Below are 21521 nucleotides of genomic sequence, written 5' to 3'. Positions count from 1 at the left end.
AAAAAAAAAAAAACATAACAAACCGTCCGAAACTTGGTGAAAAAAAACGTAGCTACCATTATTGTGAATTCATTTAGTCTTAATCAGTCCCCGGGTGTATAGTGTCATTGTGGCGAAGGAACAGGAAAAACATCCCTGGTCCACGGTGCGTCTTGTACCCTTCATCAGCACGACACGTTGTCCGCAGCTGCGGCTGAGAACTGCAACCTCCGAACGGCCTCTTTGATTAGATTCCCAGATAAAATTAACTCCTGGAGGAGCCTGTGCGGGTCGTCGTCATCCTCGTCCACAACACCGACCCGTTTTTTGCTCCACGGCTTGATCTGGTCCCAGTCCTGCTCGCCATTTGACCCGGGAATACTGTACGGACTCGCCCTGCTGCTCCCCCGCTGCCCGCGGCTCCGCAGACGCATACAACAGCTGCCACTGCCGCCGGCTCCACCGCTGCTGCTGCGTCTGAAGGCGGGGGCCACGATGTTAGCCGTGGGCTTCAACCCTGTACCTCCGCAGCAGCCGCTGCTAGCGAGTCCACTCAAGCAGGAAACGGACATCGACTTCATCTGCCCTCCACCACCACCACCGCAGCCGCTATTGTTGTGAAGCTGAAGCGCCTCGCCGATCTTCGTCACCAGCGCGTCAACTTCTTTCGAGTCGACGGTGACCGACTGTTCCAGGAAAATGTAGTTCTCCTTCCGACACGGCATTTCGGTGGCGGCAGTATGGTCTGTCGGGTGTGTCCGGGGAAGGGTCTTGGTTGTTGGGATGAATGAGTGCCGCCTGGCCGCTCCTCACTCCTCGCTCGCTGTCGCCACGCCGCTCAGCTCCGACCGACAACCAGGCTAGATTTGTAAACAATGGATGACGTGTAATGGACTCTACCATGTTCCCTCTAGAAGGGAGGGGGGTTCAGCGACCAAAACAGACATTTGCTGTACACGCATCCTCCTCCCTCAGCTAAAATATCAGTTTGTAAGAAATAAAACATGTATTCGAAATTATATAAAATTGTAAATAGTTCGATTAACGTCTTTTGAGGCGTTGAAATGATCCAGGCGTCCCCTTTTATACACCCGACCCAACATGCGTTTTGGCGCGATCTGTCCAAATGGACATTACATAAGACACTAACTGTCTACCGTCTCTCCAGGAAAAACAAACAAAGCGAGGCGTTTAAAATCCTTCAAAAAAAAAAATTTACCTTCTCAATATATATATACACTGCACATAGTCTCTTTATGGCCCCGTCCACGTGTCACACTGGTGTGAGGCAGTAAACATAGACGTTAAAGAGCAGCAGTACACGTGGTGAAATCACAGCTCACACATTCACACTGGAAGAATTCCAACCACACCTTTCATATTCCCAAACATTCCATTCAAGGTTGTGAAATGCTTAAAGGAATCAAAGGCACTGCAGACGTTTTGTGCCTGTGTTCCACAGGAATCAAAGAGATTAGAGGGAAAAAAAAACAGAGAATGTGTTTTTTTTTTTTTTTTGGAGTATATGACAGTATAGGAAAGTTTTCTGTCTTAAATCACGTGTTTCATCACCACTCCTATTTGCCTTAAGCATTCCTCACAGTTAGCAATGTCGTGGTTTGCTAACAGCTAACTACTGACACGGTGGATTTCATAACATAAGACTGATGAGACCATAGCAACACGTTCAAACTGCCACTTGTTTTAAAAAATATTAAATATTATATTTCCTGCAAACAACTCCATAGATTCCTGCAGTGACTATACAACGGAAATAGAAATCGACCGTGTGGTTCGCGGTTCTCTCTTCAAACACACTGATACATGAAAGCGCACTGAGCAAATGTTGTTATCAAATTCTCCACATCTAAGTGATTAAACCGACAATAAACACATTTGTTAACACAAAGGTGATTAATGAAAATGAAGCACACATAATGTTTGGCTTTAAGCCTGTGTACAGTCACAATAGCAGGGTGTGTGTGTGTGTGTGTGTGTGTGTGTCATTGGAGAAACACTGTGTACATTTCTGTTTCTCAGAAACAGCAGCCCGGCTGAACCTGATGCTCCAGTCAAAGGCAGAGGCACGGAGCCCCCTGTGACCATAAATGGAGCTACTATCAGAGGCACCATGTGGTACATGAACCAATCAGAAAGCCCGGCCTGAAGTTTCCTGTTGGTTTCAATAGCAGCAGGAGGAGTTGACTCAAACTGGATTCATCCAGTGAAAGAGCAATAACAACACAAAGAAAGAAGTGAAACAAAGATAAACTGTCAGCCCCAGTTTCCTTCAACGTGAAGACACAACACTTGGACGAAACACATGGAGAAGCTGTTTAAATTAAAGGAACATTACAAAACTTTTTAAAACACCACCTGCTGAATGTGACTAAGCCAGAAAAAAATATAAACAGGTAAAACCTGGCCAAAAAAAGAATGCCTAAAAATAAAGCAACATGTTTTATACTAACTTACTAATTAATTAATAAGTCAAAATGATAGAAGAGTCTTATAAAAAAGGACAGCAAAAACAACTAGTAGCAACAGACTGGTAAAAGTTAGCCTAGAAATAAAAAACACAATTTAGATCGTCACCACTGAATAAAAAAATTCTAATAATGTAACTTAAAGTTTGTACCAAGAGCTCATTGACAATAAATAACAAAGGCAATAAATGTTTAAGAAAAAAATGTCTATTTAAAATACTTTCACAGAAAATCTGAAACTTTTTTCATCTACTACTATTAGGTACCAAGAGCTCATTGACAATAAATAACAAAGGCAATAAATGTTTAAGAAAAAAATGTCTATTTAAAATACTTTCACAGAAAATTTGAAACTTTTTTCATCTACTACTATTAGGTTATCATTTTGATCTGAGAGTTCCGTTCTTTAGAAGCTCAGACATGTACACGCAGAATACACAGAATAGTTTAAAAAACACAGAAAATTTGAAACTTTTTTCATCTACTACTATTAGGTTTCCTTTATGGACTTTTGAATGAGATTTATATCATTTTGATCTGAGAGTTCCTGACTTGTACAGACATGTACACGCAGAATACACAGAATAGTTAAAAAAAAACTATGACAAACTATGTCCTTGATTAAACAACACTCCCTTCAAAAAAGAAGAAACCCAGAACTGTGACCATAAGGTTTTCAAAGTGAAGTGTGGGTTTGTGTTTCAGCAGCAGCTGAACGACTATTGTTGGCCTCACGGTTCAACAGTCAACGACTTTATTTACTGCACAGCAGTAAATACAGAAAAACCTCCACAGCTGTGGCTGTTACCAGAACCAGAGTCCTGAGCATGTCCTGGGTGGAGGGAGGTGGAGTCACAGAGGGTGGAGACATACCAACCGACAACAGTCAAACACAAACAAGACAAAGAGGAGGATGAGGTCACGGTCTGAGGGAATGTGTGTGTGTGTGTGTGTGTGTGTTTGTGTTTTATTGGCAGTTGCTGACTCACACACAGGAAAACATGAAAGACTGAGGAAGTGTGTTTGTGTACGTGTGACCCACTTTCTGTGGACTCACTTCCACAGACCAACGTCTGAAGTAGGATGTTTTTCAAATACCTGAGTTTAAATCTATCCTAGAACAATGGACTTTAACGCCTGTGTGAAAATGTTCACGTCATCTTAGCACAGTGCAGCGTTGAAGAAGTCCAGACCGGCTTCTACTTTAACTACAACAAATGTAAAACATGAAAAGTAAAATAAAGAGGTTTTTTTTATCCTCTATTGTGACCAGCAGGTGAATCTAAGTAAAGGCCGCAGACACATCACAGTCGTTGGAACGTCAGAAAAAACTTCACACTGATTCATTAGTTTTGGTTCACTTTTTAAAGCAGACCAAGCTGTTTGGACAACATCACGGAGTCACAGTTGCTCCGCCTCAATCGAGGACTGACCAGCGAGACAAAAGACACGAAGAAGTCCATTGTTCAACCACGGTATAGCTGACCAGAGATCAGTACCAGCCTGCACCTCCTCACTGCTGCCGTTCACAGCTCTGATCCTTCAGTTTATCTAACCAAAATACACTGTATTTACACATGTTACCTCATCTCTTTGCTTCACTTTCTTTGGTTCTATCGTCCAGTTACGTTGTGACCACAACTCATTATATAAGTGAACCATTTAAGGGTTCAACGAACCGAGACCACTAGGACCAGAGTTTGCCCGTTTGGTCTGGACTGGAGCTCAGATGAACTTTCACACCTGTCCAATCGAAGCGGACTATTCAAGGAAACCATCTCTGGTCCACTTAAAGCCAACCAAACAGCTCTGGTATGAAAGGGCTCTGAATCATAGAGGGAGACGTGGGTCGACAACATCTGGGAGCTCTGATGTTAAATCATGATTTTTTTTTCACAGACTTTGGTGTTTTGATGAAACTCCAATGTTTACATGACTCTGTTAATCTGAGTCCCAACACGGCTAACTTTTGCGAAACGGCTTCTTGCCGTGTCCTTTTGTCACATGAACTGCTTCCTTTGTTATTGAACTCTTCCTGTTTCTCTGCCGTTGAATGAAGAGCACAGAGAAAAACAGGCCTTTCAGCCTCCAGCGTCAACTCTGATAGCAGTTGGGCAACGGCCAACGGCCGGAGTTCAGTGAGTTTGTTTCCTCCATTCAAACACTGGCAGAGAGTAATAGAGAGAGAGAGAAAGAGAGAGAGAGAGAGAGAGTCCATTTTTATACAGCCCGGGCCTCTCTCTATCAATCTGTCTCTGACAGAGGAATGTAAGGAGGTTTCACAAGACAGGAAGTGAGATCAACAGATTCGTTGGCAGCTCTGCCGTCACCCTGCAGACCTGGGGAGGAAACACGTAAACAAACAGACTTCACCAATAAAGTGAAGAAGAAGAAACTTGTCTGAGGTGTTTTCAGAGGGATATGTCGTGCTTTTTTTTTTTTTTTTTAAAGGTCCTGATTCTGGTCCTGTGAAGATAAGAATGCGTTTTGATTGGTTTTCAGCATTTACAGATTAATCTTGGATTTTTAAAATATTTTGTGCTTGAACTATGAGGTGAACAGACCAAGAAAATTCACGTGGAATTTGGGTTCGAGGTCTTCACTGGGTGTTCAGAAAATTACATAACATAACATGTCTCCAAGTCACAGAAGCACACTGTGTACTGTGTGCCTCAGTGTATAGAGTGAGTGTGTGTGTGTGAGTGTGTGTGTGTACGTTCCTCAGACCACTGTGGTTTGTAAAAACTGCTGAAACTTGAGTGCTCGTCTCACGTTACTGATTCTGTGAACAACTCGTCACTTACATAACAGTGTATAAGGAGTGTGTTTGTGCTGAGGTTGCTGCTGTTACGTCTAGTAGCGACACACACACACACATACTTAAGAACAATATGATCTGTGGTTTTGCTGGTGTGTGTCTGTATGTGATATTCATACTCCAACAGTTGGGCTCCTGACAGAAAAGTCAAATGTATAAAAAAAACTAAAATAAAAACTCTCTGCCCAAACCAACGTCAACAGGGAAAACCATTGATTCTAAAGAGCCTGGGAAACACAGGTGCAGTGCTGCCTCGTGTGGTCAGTTTGTGTTAGTGAATGAAAATTGAGCTAGTTGATCAACTCAACTCTCGGCCGAATTCACAAGAAAAATACAAAGAAATGATTCTGTATTTTACAGAATCACCTGACTGAGAAGTTGAAGGTGAGCGGCCGTGATCCGTGTTCACCCGTGTTTGTGCAGCTAATGTTTTTCAGCCAAGTCAAATCTCTGTGTTTACAGTAGATAAAGGAGTTAATAATTCATCATCATTTTACAGTACGTTCACTGCCAACACAAAACACAGACATTCTTCAGGAGGCAGGAAATCATCACAGCACAAATGTTTTTCTGATTTATTTAAATTATTTAGATGGACTCTTATTTTTTTACGGTGTAATTTTAACAAACAAAGATTCAGTCTTTGATAAAAATCTGTTAAAACAGATTTTCTTGGTGATCATTTCACCATTTTTTAAAAATTTTGCAATATTCTTTTGTTCGATTTCCTGCTACTTTGGCTACATAGTTTTGTGTATTTTTACAAACTTCACTTTTTGTATCTCTTAGCATTAGCTGTTTTTTTGTTTCTATCTTTTGTCTAATGCTAAGCTAACTCTAGCTGTGGAAACTTTTAAAGGTAAATATGAAGTTCTATTTGACGTGCTAACATTCATCAATCTTCTTTTCTCTGTAATCTTTTTTTTTTTCCTGGGCTAAATGTAGGTAATGTCACCATGGGACACAGACTGTGGGGCAAAGTTTGTGGGGTGAAGGGTCAGGGCTGGGGTTCGATTCCTGACTGGATCCAGAGCAACGTCTGGACCCTGAGTCAGGTTTGTACATAAACCTGAGTTTGATGAACCTGAAAAGACAGAGGTGAGGCCAAAACAAACAACCACATCTGTCTGTGTGTGTGTGTGTGTGTCAGGGTCACAGCAGGTTGCGGCCTCTGAGCAATGTCATTTATTACCACTAAACCAATTCATAAATATATATTTTTAATTGGTAAAGTATTCAGATACTTTTTCAGAATTTTTTTTCATGAAGATGAACTCTAATGTACACACACACATGCACACACACACAGAGTGAGTGGTGTGTTTATGTCAGTGTTAATGGCGGAGTAGAGGTGCGGCCTGACACGTGTGTGAAACTGCAGTTTCCTGATCACCTAGTTGTAAATAAACTGTGATAAAGTGAGTAGATGCTGGGCAGATTAATTACACACACACATCTGAGTGTGTGTGTGTGTGTGCGACGCACTTGTGCCAATCAGTTACTATTTCTCAGAACTGCCCCCTCCCTTCCTGTAATGAAAGCCACAGACCTAACGGTTGTTGTTGATGCCGACTCTTCCACAGATAGAGTTTCTAAACCTCTGGCTCTCACACAGCAAAGTCCATAGAAATAGAAAAAAAAGTAATTGTTCTAACTTTAGGTAAACACAGCACACACTGCTGCCTCCCGTGGCCAGTTTATGCCACTGAGGCATCCACGTTCAGTGGTTCATCGCACAGACACACAGAGAAAACCTGAACTGTTCCTTTAACGGACGGAGAGTAAAAACAGAAATGACTGGTGTGTTTACACCTGTGACTGATATAAAAACACCTGCTTCACTGTGTCATTACAGTCACAACAGACCTGACCTGACTACGTACTACTGCTGTGTGTGTGTGTGTGTGTGTGTGTGTGTTTGTCTTACGTCTATGTATATGATGACAGTAAGTTCTCAGGTTCAGTGTTCATACCAAACATAGTCAACATAGCTTTGTACTGAAGATAAGGACATACAGTACACACACACACACACACACACTTGCTGAAGTTTTCTGTTCTTAAGGAACGTTTATTGTCAAATGTGAACGAAAATAAAACAAATTTGCTAAAAATTCTGCCCAAAAAAAAACCCAACTGCTTAGCCGTAATTTATTCCTAATCCTAATTTTTCTGTCCTGATTCCATTGATTCAAAACTGCCGTCTGTTCAGTCAGTTGTTTCTGGGCAGAGAAGCAGAACCAGACCAGACCCTTCTCCACAAACACACGCTCCGACTTTGCAGCATCACATTGTCAGTGTATTCACTGTCTAAATTCAGAGTCCAGACACATCCAGCAGCATGTGTGTGTGTGTGTGTGTGTGTGTGTATCTTCCTAGAACGAGGGCTGACAGAAATAGCCTCAGCTCAGGTCTGGTGGGTCGATGACACCGATGCTGCAGCTCATCACTGTATGCTCTGCAGCTGCACTTTTTGTCCCACACCCTGTTCTACACACACACACACACACACATCTGGGCACACATCTGAGTGGTCTACAACGTCAATATATATGTTAGATCTTGTATGGAGACAGACTTTTCCAACAAAGTGAAGTTTGTCTCTCACACTCTGACATTAAAGCCCAAACAGAAAGTGGTTCCATCTCTCAGTGCTGCTCCACTGCTGCCAATTTAAAAATCTGTGAAAACTGAAAGGTTTGCCTATAGTGTATGACACACTCAGCAGTACCTCGCTCTGCCACAGGTGGGCAGCATAACTACAGGAAAGATAAATGTGCTTTTGTGCGGCTGAGACAGAAATGTCAACAAAGAAAAGAACACAGTTTCAAACTGAATTTTTACATTAAAAAATAACACATTACAAAGACTAATTAAATCAAGGATATGTTCTGAGGTTTTATGAACTTATAAATTGTACTGATATAAATTGTATACCACACATGTCATTATGTTGCCCTTTTATACATTACTTGTATATTAAAAAGTTACTCAAAAAGCTAAAAGGTAACTTAGTGTCAGCTTGAGTTCAAATCCAACGTCAGTCTGAAGAACAGCCACCAGTTTAGCTTATGAAAATACAATATTTATTATATATATTTCTTTACTTCACATAACTTGAACTGTACTGCCCTCTTGAGACCGCAGTGGGAACTGTTTTACACAAGATAATCTCAGTTTTAAAGTAGGAAACTGGACTCACCTCAAATAAGTGGAGGACGTTTCGCCTCTTCGTCAGTTCTACTTTCCTGGTGGGGAGTTTCCAGGTATTTATCCACTCCAGAGTGGGTGTGTGGGTCCCAACAATATAAAATATTGTTTATAATATAGTGTGGTTTATAAACGTCAGTAGTTTTTGCCTCTAATATCGTTTACCATCGTCCATCCATCAGGGCAGACACTTATAGCAGCGTTCCAGTCCAGCGTCTGTTCCTACTGCTGGTTTCTTACGTCACGTCACAATGAAAATGCACTAATATTACATTTGTGTCGTTTTAATAAAAAAAAAAAGTTAATTTTATTACATAAATGCCTCATTAACTTCACTAAAATAACTGAGCTTCATGTAGTGAAACACCGCGCAGGTAAGTTTGTTTTTGCTACCGACTTCCTGAATCCTGTCTGCTCATGCGCAGAACAGCGAGGCGGGAAAGGAGGGAAGGGGTGGGGCTGCTGACGTAGAAGTTTTTTTTTTTAAACTTCTCCAGGACACAGGAAGTTGTCGTATTCCTGTATACCTGTGACATTAAACTTCACATGTTTAATAAGAGTCACATCACAGATTAAAACATTACAGTAATAAATGACGTGTTTTACAGGAAAAGACGATTTAATATCTATGAATCCTTTCAACTTCCAGAACCATAACAAACTAACAAATAAAACTTTCCAATTTTAATGAGGAAAGCCGGTCACACGCACGTACGCACTTGTGCACGAGAAACACAAGAAGCGCGAACGTGCGCATTTATACACAGCTAATCATTTTAACACATAACAGATAGACACTTAAATCAGGTTAAGAGAAGAGTCAGAAATGAGTTTTCACTAAAATGAAAAGATAAAAAAAAAACAATATTCAAAGTGACAAACAATATTTTAAAGTAATGAATATATTTTAATCCTTTAAAACCAGTTTAGAGATTTAATATTAGAAAGATTAAAAAGAGCGTTTGAGGTCATCAGAGGTAGACAGGTGTCATACACTCATCTACCACTGAGTGGCAGACACGAGCTCAACGGCGGCAGCCTGGAGCACATAAAGAAAAATCCCTAATGCACTGAAAACAGTTTATAGAGAAAGTGTTATTGTGTCCTTCCTCAGATGTACCTCAGTGACATGAACTGACCACAGGGGGCAGTAGACCAGCATCCCCTTTGATACCGTGAGCTAAAAATCACTGATTTCCTCTATGGACTTTGGTGTAGTCTCTTCTGCAGTCTCTTCTATCATCTTCAGTCGGTTCTACAGTCGGTACCAGGTGATTCTGTGGGAAGATTTCTGTGGCCGGAGGTCCTGAGAGGCAACGTCTCTGATTTTTTTTTCCATTCAACTGTTGCCAAAATTTACCACGATGAAGAAATAGACAGCAGATGTTAGAGTGTGTGGTTGGTAAGTCACAGCTGACAGGAGTAGTTATGAAGACGGAGGAGGAGACGGAGCAGGAAGGGAAGAAGGAGGTGAAGGTCTGTGAAGTGGAGACAGGGCAGGAGGACGGCATGTGGAAAAAGGTGAAGGTGAAAGGATGGAAGAGTTTAGTGGAGACGACGACGAGGAGGAGGAGGAGGAGGAGGAGGAGGAGGCGAAAGATTAACAGTCTGTCAGTCAGTAAGTGTGTGCGCACACACACGCACTCACGTGCGCAATCTGATCTGTTGAAGTTTAAGTCTGTCAGTCTGTTTCCTGCTGCTTGTTAGTGTGTGTGTTCGTGTTTGTGTGTGTGTGTTCCCCATTATGTCACAGTGGGAACTTGAAAAATAAACACTCCACACCAGCTAAGTAGACATTTTCACTCAGAGGCCCACTCACTCTTCCACACCAAAGTCGAGAAAAAGAGAGAAAAATCAGTGATTTTAGCTCACAGAGTTGCTGGTCCACTGCTGCCTCCTGTGGTCAGTTTTGGCCATGAAGGTCCAAGCCTGTAAACAATATCTCAAATTTTAAACCCATGTAGTTCCTGTCTTGGTACAATCTCCTTAATACTGAGTTAGGTCACGATGTCACGATGTCACGCTCAACCCCGGACCCTTGTCGATCGGCCATCACCCCCCCGCCCCCTCCCGACCCCTCACCTCCACCTTCTGTGGTCCCTTATCTGAAGCAGGCGTCAGCCTCATTACAGCAGGGCTGATGTTTAGCAGCTGAATCACCTCCTGCTGCTGCTGCTGCTTTCAGAGACGTCCATCCATCATCAGCAGCCGTCACAGACACAGACTCAGATCCACATGTGCTGCTGAAAAGTCCAGTCTGAAATGAACAATATTCACGTTATTACGGTGACACATCACAGGACTTGACTGGATAGAAAATACAGTTCACTTCAAACTGGGTTTATTCTGATTGGCTGTTGGTGATGTTTAATGTTTAACAAACTGCCATAAACGACGACTAAATACTCAATTCTGAACATTTCATTTATCAAGTGAATATTTCTTTCCTAAACACATTGTTATTATTTAAATTTATCATAAAGAGACAAAATAATTTCACTAAACTTACAGAGAAATGGATGAAGAAACAAACACAGTGTGTGTGAAGGTGAATTCAATTCATGGCTGTCACTTTATAACTGATCCAGATTTAAAGGAAAGTACTACTTTAAAATGTTTAAATGCCATTAAAACACACACACTCACACACGTGTTCCTCTGTCCTTGTTACTCCTGAAGTTGATGGTTCTCAGATTTGTTTTATGATATTTTGGACAGACGGAGGAGAACCGTCTCTCTCCTCCTCCTCCTGTAAATCTAAACCATCTGTCCTGATCAGACCACAGTCTGACTGAACTCTTCCTGATTTCAGTCCTACAGCTGACCTCTACTGGACCTACAGCTGACCTCTACTGGACCTACAGCTGACCTCTACTGGACCTACAGCTGACCTCTACTGGACCTACAGCTGACCTCTACTGGACCTACAGCTGACCTCTACTGGACCTACAGCTGACCTCTACTGGACCTACAGCTGACCTCTACTGGACCTACAGCTGACCTCTACTGGACCTACAGCTGACCTCTACTGGACCTACAGCTGACCTCTACTGGACCTACAGCTGACCTCTACTGGACCTACAGCTGACCTCTACTGGACCTACAGCTGACCTCTACTGGACCTACAGCTGACCTCTACTGGACCTACAGCTGACCTCTACTGGACCTACAGCAGAATAACTGTGATATCTTCAGGGTGATCTCACTCTGAGTCAGACTGAAAACTACAGAATCATTTTAAATCAAAAAAAAAAAAATCTCAAACTTTTTCTCCAGCTCTCACAGTCTGGGATACGAACCAGCAACCTCTCATCCTCCCCCCCCCCCCCCCGTCCTCCTCCTTCTCGGAGATCAGTCGGACGTCTGAAGCCAGATTGCAGTGGTTAAGTTTAAAGTGAGGCAGAGTGACTGAGGTGATGGCGTCCAATGTCCTGTCAAAACCTCTCAGTTCACTCTTTCATCACACAAGACTCACTTTCTCCTCCCCCTCCCTCCATGACTCCCCCCTCCCCCTTCTCATCCCCCAACTACACTACTTCGACTCCTGCTCTTCTTTTCTGTTGGAGGACTATGACAATATTTCTTGAAGGCGAGGGTTTGACTTTTATTTTGTTCTTAAATATGAAAAAGAACTTAGAGAAGGAACGGTTTTAAACAACATGATATAAATTGTGATGTCATCCCAAAATGTTATTAAAAAGTAATGAAACAAAACAAAATCATATCTATCTATTTATTTAGTTCAACAAATGTGTTATCCATTGTTCAGACTTACCGTCAGTGACACACACTGACCACAGGTGGCAGCAGCTGCCGTGTCCCTGGACCCCGGTCCTCACGTCACTACAACAATAAAACAATCAGGGATCAATAGATCATCTGACAGGTGTCATCAGTTAAACACTGCTATTGTTTACACTGGTCATTTCCGCTGACCTCTGACCTTCTGGACTGTCACCCAGTAGTTTGACTCTCTGTGACGTCACAGACTGAATTCAGCAGATAACAAAACAACGTCAGATTAAATTAGGAAAAATGAGAAGATGCAAATAAATAAATAAATATAATCAACAGAACCTCTCTCTGTCTCTCTCTCTCATTTCCCCTCATTTGATTGGGTGCGTCCCGCCTGGTGGGCGGAGCCTCGACTACAACCTCATGGTGTCTGAGTGTGTGTGTGAGAGTGTGTGTGTGTCTCCTCCGGAAAAGAGGAACAGTCTGCAGACTGGGATGAAGCAGCAGCAGCAGCAGCAGCAGCATCTTCTTCTTCATCTTCATCACTGAAATTTTGAACAGAGATCGAGGAAAAAGTTTCAATATTGTAATTTAAAAAAAAACAGAGATCGAGAAAAAAGTTATAATTAAAAAAAAAACAGCTCATGTTTAAATATTCTTATATATATGTTTTTTTTTAAATTATCTTTTAAATAAAGATTAAAGGAGACTTTTTTTATTGTGCGTAAAAGTGTCTCCTGGACATTTGTCTTAACCTGGACCTGGACCAGAACCTGGACCAGGACCTTAACTACAGCTGTTATCCAGAAAAGTCCGGATAAACCCGCCGTCGAACCTCCTCTTTCACCTCCGCTCGGACTGAATCCCGGTCCGTCCTCCCCAGGGTCTGGGGCTTCTCTGTGATTCCTCTGTTACTGATGGAACCATGAGGAGAGCCGCTGCTCCTCTTCGCCTCCTCCCGCTCCTCTTCAACCTGCTCCTCGCAGCCTCCGCGGCGCAGCGTCTCCTCCTGGGTCAGATCTCGGACAAGTCACCGGCGGGGACTCCGGTGGACGGAGTCAGACTGCGGCTGCAGGGACCAGGAGTCTGCGGAGCAGAGGAGCTGAGGAGCGGACTGAGCGGAGAGTCCTCCCGGGATTTCAGACTAGTTTATCACCGGGAGGAACTCCAGCAGAACCTGGAACGGAACCCGTACCTGGGGTTGGTTTCAGCCAAGGTTCTGGACCGAGAGTTTAAAGCCATGTATGAGCTGCAGGTTCACCTGCGATGTCTGAGAGGAACCGTGTTAATAAAGGTAAATCAATCAATCAATCAATCAAATTTTTAAGATAATAAATTACAAATAATTTATTTTTTAGATAATAAATTACAAATAATTTAGCGATATCGTTGATCATGTGACATTTTCTTTTTTTCTACTTAATCTAAAAAGTTTCATATTCAAACCTTTGTTAATGAAATATCACACAGTAATAAAAATAATAATAGCTTCAAATGCTAAATGATAGCCATAAAAGGCTAAAATGCTATAGAAAGTTACAAAGCTAAAGGTTTGACAGAAAATACTTTAAGCCAAACTGAGACTAATGGTTGAAAGACAGCTAATGGTTAGCCACACGGCTAACAAAAAAAAAAGAAATATATAGAAAACACTTTATACACTTAATACTACAATATTTTAGCTAATAATTTGGCTAATTAAAGTAGCTAAAGAAGCTAGCAAAAGAGAGTTAAAGAACAGCTAAGAAAAAACAAATCCTTGGCTAAGAGATAATGTTGAAAAATGTTCTAGAACTGGTCCGACCTGAACGTACTGGACAAAAATTAAATACTTTTTTTTTTCTTTCTGGTTCTGATTGTCCACAGGTGGAGGTTTCGGAGCAGAACATCAACGTTCCTCACTCCTCCTGTGGGAACCTGACCGTGGACTTGGATGAGTTGACGCCTCTCGGCACCAAAGTGCTTCACCTAAAGGATCGGTGTTCAGACACGGACAAGAATGGACCAGTCGTCTTCTACGCGTCACCAGAGTCAAAGTTACTCCACGTGGTTCCACGCGGTGGTCAGGTGGTTCTGGTGGGGTGGAGCTGCGTCTGTACGCGAAGGACGGAGGTGATGCAGCACTGGCCGGTGAACCGGTGTTTCTGCACGTCAACGTCCTCAAACACCAGCTGCAGAGGAGGAAGAGGACCAGGAGGAACGTCTCTGAAGAACCAAACTTCACTGTGATGGTTCCAGACCAGGCCCAGGTGGGAGACCTGGTCTTTACGGTACCAGAGTTGAGGTTCCAGCAGAGGTGGTTCGAGGTGATCCCAGAGGCAGCAGACTCACCGGTCCAGATTGAGCGGGACTCCGGACGTTTGTTCCTGGCACGCCACCTGCAGGAACCTGAGGAAGTGACAGTGAAGATCCAGAACCGCAGAGGTAGGAACAAGACTTTCTTTTTTCTGATCTCCGTCACTAGTTTCAGGGAGACTTTAAATTTTCTGATCTCCGTCACTAGTTTCAGGTGGTCTTCATGTCTCGGTCCAGTCCAGGACCTGAGTGTAGATTCAGATCATTCCATCGTCACTGGTTCTCCCATGTGACCCACTTTCCAAAGTAAATGTTTAATCAACAAAATCAACTGAACTTCACATCTGGTCTGGTCTCTGCTCCGGTCTCAGGTCTCTGTCCTCATCAGTTGGTCCAAACGGACTCTCAGCTGGGTTTATTTGCAGAAGTGAGTGGTGTTTGTTCACCTGGAGCAGCTCCAGCTCTGAGCTGAGCCTCAGCCTTTGGCAGGAAGTCCTGTTTGTTGCTCTTAGACAGAGAAGGTGGGCTGTGTGATTTGGTGGACACACGTCTGTGAGCGTGGTGTAAACAAAGTCTTTGATTGGAGGTCGGTCTGGTTTCTGTCTCCAGTTTGACTGTGATGTGAAGGAACAATGTCAGGGTTTTTTAGTGGTGAAAGACTGAAGACTGAACGATGATGATGATGTACCAGGACTGTTGTAGCTAACGTTAGCTCAGGTGTCTGTACCAGGACTGTTGTAGCTAACGTTAGCTTTGGTGTCTGTACCAGGACTGTTGTAGCTAACGTTAGCTCTAGTGTCTGTACCAGGACTGTTGTAGCTACCGTTAGCTCTGGTGTCTGTACCAGGACTGTTGTAGCTACCGTTAGCTCTGGTGTCTGTACCAGGACTGTTGTAGCTAACGTTAGCTCAGGTGTCTGTACCAGGACTGTTGTAGCTAACGTTAGCTCCGTTTCACAGCAACATGTTTTAGGTGGTGAAACTGTGAACTAGAACTATAATCATATCAAAAACTACAAAAAAAACTCTTCCATCATTCTTTTTCTGGCTTGCAAAAAACTTTAGGTGCATTGCTGCCATCTACTGGCTGTATGTGTCACTGTTATCAGTGACACATATAGACTGCACTTCATCGTCAATAGTTTATATTTAATAGTTTGTTGTTGTCGATGTTTGTTTTGCGGTAAACTGCAGCATGTCAAAAATGATGTTTGTTTTGCGGTAAACTGCAGCAGATTCTTGTTTACTTCTGTTCCTCTGGCAGCCATGTTTTCACCCTGACTGATCCTCCGTCAGAAACCCTGAACACACACACACACACACACACACACACACGGCTTCAAAAAGCCCTAAACCCCTGAACTATCACATTAACTCAGCGTCACGTGTTAAACTTTCATGAAATTCCGTTGAATTTTTCAGGCCCGTTGTCCCAGCTGTCTCAACTCGCCATCGACACACACACACACACACACACACACACACACAGTCTCTGACCTCTGACCTCAGGGAAACAAGACATGATTTCATGATTATTTTTTAATTCCCTTTACTTCTCATTAACTGGGTTGATATGAAAATTATTTCATAAAATCATTGTCTCTCTGTGTGCGTTTAATTAACAGAGCTGCGCACACACACACATGCGGACGCACACACACACATTTAGTGTGTGTGTGTGTTCTGTTGTCTTTATTTCTGGATTCTGCTTGAGGCAGGAGGGAACCTGTCACCCCAACAAGTGTTGGTGTGTGTGAGTGTGTGTGTGTGTTTACCCTCAAGGCTGATAAGCTTTACAGTCATTTTTTTTGTTCATTGTGTTGAAAACACACACACACACACACACACACACTAATCGTTCTTAATATAATTTCTCATCAGTGGCTAAAGTTCAGTCAAAACTCAACCTGAAAATTCCCATTCTTTCCGTCAATAATGTTTTTGTTTTTTTTTTTTCGTTCTGCTGACCTCCATCACCCAGCAGGTCGTCTGCTCTGGTTTGTCTCCGTCCGTCCTCGGTGTCCCTCCTGTTCTTTCCATCACTCCGACCCGTTTCCTCTCACAGCTATTGTCCTAATAGCTTATCGACGGCCAATCAGCCGTGGCCTGGGGCCAAGCCTCTCACCAATCACCATGTAGGACAAGGTCACAAAGAGCCACGAAACAACACGGAGTAACACGGACGGAGAACATGCTAACGACGCCCAGAGAGACGCTGGTTTGAAACCTGATCAAACTTTGAAATGAATTTATTATGAATTTTGAATTTTTGAATTTTTTTTAATTTGAATTTTTGAATTTGAATTTTTGAAATTTGAATTTTTTATGAATTTTAGCGTTAAATTCATGAAGATCATTTTTTTAGCAATTTTTTTTTAGCTTTCAATATGGAACTAAAACCTGATTGTTCATGGTTTTTATCTTTTGTAGAAGACGTACTGATCTATTCTCCAGTGGCTCATCCTAACCCTAATCTTTGTCCGTCCCCTCGCTCTAATCTGAGTCCATTTCCTAATCCTAACGCCTCAGTCTGTGGACACCAGAAAAATGTCCCCACAAGGACAAAAGCGTCCACACAACCAAAAAAAAAAAAAACCCAAATAAGCTGGACCAGGAACACACACTCACACACACTCACACACACACACCATCCATATGTGTGTGGCTGCTACACATCATCTTGTCTGTTCATGTGTATGTGTGTGTGTGTGTGTGTGTGTGTGTTGACTTGTCCTTGCTAATTGTCTGCCATCAACACCATCTCTGCAGCTGCGTGTGTGTGTGTGTGTGTGTGTGTGTGTGAACAGATGAACAGACAGAGCTGCTCCTGCTGCAGTCGGACTTTTCTGATTGGTTTCAGTTCAGTTTTGATCTGATCTGAGTTTTTCATTTGATGAAGTCACAGTCTGGAGGCTAAAGATGCTAACGCTCTACGTCCACACAGAAAACCAGTGGTTTTAGAGTTTCACAACACGCTCAAATGTTGTGATATTTGGTGATTTCACTGTTGGAAATGTCCTGAGATTAACCCCAGTGACACAAACTGACCACAGGAGGCAGCATTGGACCAAACAGCTCCTTAAAATCAGTGATTTTCTCCATGGACTTTGGTGAACAGAACAGATGAACAGCTGAGTTTTAAAAAGTGTCACATTAGGAACAAGTGATGTGCGACTTAATCACATGACCTTCAGTAATCCCTGCAGTCGCAGCTCGGCGTCTCCAGAGTGTCCGTCCAACGTCCTTTGGTCTTTCCTCCTGGGATCCTGCCCTCTGCTGGTTGAAAGGACAAGTGTGTCTTTGACTCTTCGTCTTTCGCTCTCTGTTGGTATTAAAGGAGACGACACTGAGCTCTGCGGCTAATCTGCTTCAGAAAGATAAAAGGAGAAGAGTTGGGGAAGGAGACACCGACCCCCTGTTGTTGTTGGAGGGGGGGGGGGCTGAGGACCCAGGTCACTGTCAGAACCGGGTATTCAGACCCTGCAGTACCAACAATCTGATTGGTCAGTGAAGAGGACGTGAGGGTGAGGATCAGGGAGAAGATGATGTGAATGTGGATCATTTTCAAGTATTACTTCAACCCAGTACACGGAGCTCATACCAGCAGCCTGACAAAGACAAAGTACTTCGTAGTAAATACAGTTAGTAGTACCTGAAGTGTTCTGACTAACATTTAAAGTATAAACTATAGATGTTACTGAAAATGGTTCCTGGTACAAAAACTACTGGTACTGTTGGTGTCGTTGTCCGGGCAAAAACAAAAATTAAAAAACATGTCAGTTACCTCACAGTGTAATGTGAGCTTGGTGCATACACACACACACACACACACACACACACACAAACACACACACTGCCAGCTGTCCATACTGGTCTCTGGGCACCTGACCCACATGTTTTCTCCTCAAAACACACACAGACACACACACACAAACACACACACATACACACAGAGACACTGACACACACACACAGACACTGACTATCTTCTAACCAGTAAACTGTTGGTTTTCAAAGTCTAACACTGAAGGTCTCCATCAAAGGACACACAAACACACACACACACACATGAAATATGTTTCATTGTCGTCGAAAAACACAGACAGACATCGACGTCCAACCTCAGTCCATGAAAATCCATCCGTTATCGACCGCTTGTTCCTCTGCAGGGTCACGGGTCGGAGGCACTGCAGCCAATCCCAGCTGTTCACCCTGATGGTTAGAGAGAAAAAAAACAAAAAAAAACACACTGTCATACTGTCTCTGTTTTACTGCAGTAATACTCATTCTCTTTGATAACATCCATCCATTCATCTGACTCGGAGAAAAAAAACAAAAAAAAACACACTGTCATACTGTCTCTGTTTTACTGCAGTAATACTCATTCTCTTTGATAACATCCATCCATTCATCTGACTCGGACGGTCCACATGTTGGACCTGCACCAGACTTTGAAAACCACAGATCTAAGGCTGATGCTAACGCTAACTGTTAGCGTTGGACCAACACCGCTCTAACACTTTGAGTCGGTGCAGCATCTGCTGCTGCTGCTGCGGCTCCTTCTTCTCAGGTGAACTTTGACCTGCGGACAGTGCAGGTGCGCTGACGAGTGTCCGACTTCCTGTCTGAGTCGTTCTGCCTCCTGACTTCCTGTCTGAGTCGTTCTGCCTCCTGACTTCCTGTCATCACCCTCAGCTGGGTTCACCGTGTGTGATGAGACAGAGGCCTGACTCTGTGTATGTGTTAGCGCAGGTGATGACAGACGCCATGTTGGAACAGCTTCACCTGAGAACACAACCCCACGTCTACGGCAGGGTGGACCAAACTCTGGGGCAGGGACCACAGATTTGATCACTTTCAGTTTCCCTGTGACAGAACATCTTTACGAACTATATCCTCTAGCTCCTCCTCATGGTCAAAAAACATACAAATTTAGGTTAAGATTTCCATTTTAAACTGACCAAAGCTGTAACTGTCAGTACAGTTGTTGTTTATACGTGTATGTGGCCCCGCCCCCCTCTGTACGACGGCCACGGATTGGCTCCAATTCCCACTGGAAATCCTGAAAAATAGCGAATAATCTGAAAAATAAACGCTTTAATTTCTAATTGTTTTAGACCGTACACAATAGAAATTAAATTCTGACCAGATTCTGAATAAATATTCTATGGTTTGAATTTTTTTTTTTTACCTATTATTTCCGAGGGCTGCAGCTGAGACGGTTCTGTATTAGAGCAAAGTGTTAGAAAATGGATTTTTGTTTGTTTTACGGTTCACCTCAGCGTGGACTAATAAAACATGGATTTTATTGTTAGGGTTTTAGTAACACGGCAGATAAAAGGCTCCAAAATGGCAGCGCCTCCTGTCCTCGGTCGGACACGAAGGCTTCAGTAACACAGGCCGACCTGATGAGGACCCAGACCTGTCCCTACGTGTCCCTACGTGTCCACGCTGCTGCTGCTGCTGTTGAAACCATGAACCACGTCCATCCATCACACACCGCCTCCTGTCGTCACCTCCTCAACCCCCGACAACAACCCTGTCACCCGAGAACCCGTACTTTCAGGAAACCGTGTCTCTGGCGGTGATGTTGACAGACCTGCGTCCCACTGCTGCAGCGAGACACGGAGGAATTCATCGGCTGCTGAAATTCATAATTCCCCGAGAAGCGATTCATGCGGTAGATACTGTCAGGTTGATGGACACCAATCAAGCCAACGTGACCCAGAGACAGGATCTTTATCAGGGCTGTCCTGAAGGAAAAATATGTGAAAATTATTATCAGTATTTTGTTAAAGATGATGAAAAAAGCGAATGTCCACTTTGTTTAGTTTAAATCTGTAAACTTTCAGAACATGGTTTTACAGTTAGCATACAGTTAGCACAGCTGATAACAAGCTAATTTAAGCGTGATGTGCTAAATTAGCTACATCAATGCTAGAGATCGAAACAGAGCAGCTGTTTATCTAACAATAGTAAACTAGTACTAGTGCTAGAACTACTTCTAGTCAATGTCAGAACTAGTTTGACCAGCTAACCACCAACATTACTGTAAAACATGTTCATAGATTGGATGGAGTAGAGCTAGGTGGCTAGGCTAATAGTGACAATTTTCATGTTAGCTACAGTTAGCTTCAGCGCGGGTTATTGGATCAATGTTTATCTAATGTGGCAGAACTGGAACTGTTTCTGTTTCTGTGTTGAAGTCGATTCTGATTGAAAGACGCCTTTGAAGTTTTAGAGACACAAAAGTACCGAAAACAGTGACAGGACAAATGTCTGTCACTTCTACACACGTGTTTAGGATTAAGATCAGCACCTCTGACCTGCTCTACCGCCACCTACTGACACCAGAGAGAGTGTGTGTGTGTGTGTGTGTGTAGCAGTAAGGAGAGTAATCTGAAGCAGACTGTGTTTGTTGTTAGGAGAAGAAGAAAGGAGCAACAGGGTGGAGGATGAAGAGGATCAAGGGATGCAGGGGGTGAGGAGTGGTGGGTGAGATGAAGACACGGGCAGGGAGGAGGGGGGAGGAAAACAGAGGAGGGGGAGGAAAAGATGAAAGTGAGGGAATGACATGGAATGTGAAGAGAAGGAGAGTCAAGAGAGGAGAAGATAGCAGGGAGAGAGGGGGGAGGGAAGGAGGGAGGGAGGGGAGGGAGGGGGAGAGAAAAATGACTGGTAACACCGCGAAATAAGATGAGTTTTAACGACGAGGAGCGAAAGAAGGAGAAGAACAATGGACATGAGTGAAAGAGAGGAGGAAGAGAAACGTGAAATAAAAAATGAAGGGAGAAAAAAAAAACCCAAAAAGACGAGGGGTCAAACATGGCCGACAGATGGAGGTGAAGGAGGTGAAGGAGCTGTGTTTTCAGCTTTACTTCATAAAGGTTGTTTTTGGGCTCAGGGCGATAACCTGCTGAGTCAGATGTGTGTGTGTGGTCATGGGGGGTGGAGGGGCGGGGCATCAACAGAGTTAGGGTTGTCAGACAGACTGTGGTC

The 21521-nt window shown here is 43.2% G+C and overlaps 2 protein-coding genes across 3 annotated transcripts in view; one reads left to right on the top strand and one right to left on the bottom strand.

The window, feature by feature from the left end:
• Positions 1-1315, bottom strand: part of gbp (glycogen synthase kinase binding protein) — a 2403-nt gene extending 1088 nt beyond the window's left edge. Inside the window, exon 1 of one of the 2 annotated variants that reach the window (XM_025061382.1) lies at positions 352-1315. In XM_025061382.1, the coding sequence (XP_024917150.1) occupies positions 352-704 (353 nt within the window). In that variant the 5' untranslated portion in view covers positions 705-1315. Of the gene's footprint in view, positions 1-6 lie in introns of those variants that run through there. The other variant, XM_025061381.1, reaches the window with a different exon arrangement.
• Positions 1316-12849: 11534 nt separating this feature from the next.
• LOC103388055 (neural-cadherin) overlaps positions 12850-21521 on the top strand; it is a 42415-nt gene continuing 33743 nt past the window's right edge. The window contains 3 exon segments of the mRNA XM_025061657.1: positions 12850-13522; positions 14095-14308; positions 14311-14652. Of these exon segments, the coding sequence (XP_024917425.1) occupies positions 13154-13522; positions 14095-14308; positions 14311-14652 (925 nt within the window). The 5' untranslated portion in view covers positions 12850-13153.

Source organism: Cynoglossus semilaevis, chromosome 13 (genome assembly GCF_000523025.1).
Source record: "Cynoglossus semilaevis isolate Cse_v1.0 chromosome 13, Cse_v1.0, whole genome shotgun sequence".
NCBI lineage: Eukaryota > Metazoa > Chordata > Actinopteri > Pleuronectiformes > Cynoglossidae > Cynoglossus > Cynoglossus semilaevis.
This window is presented reverse-complemented; position numbering and strand designations above follow the sequence as displayed.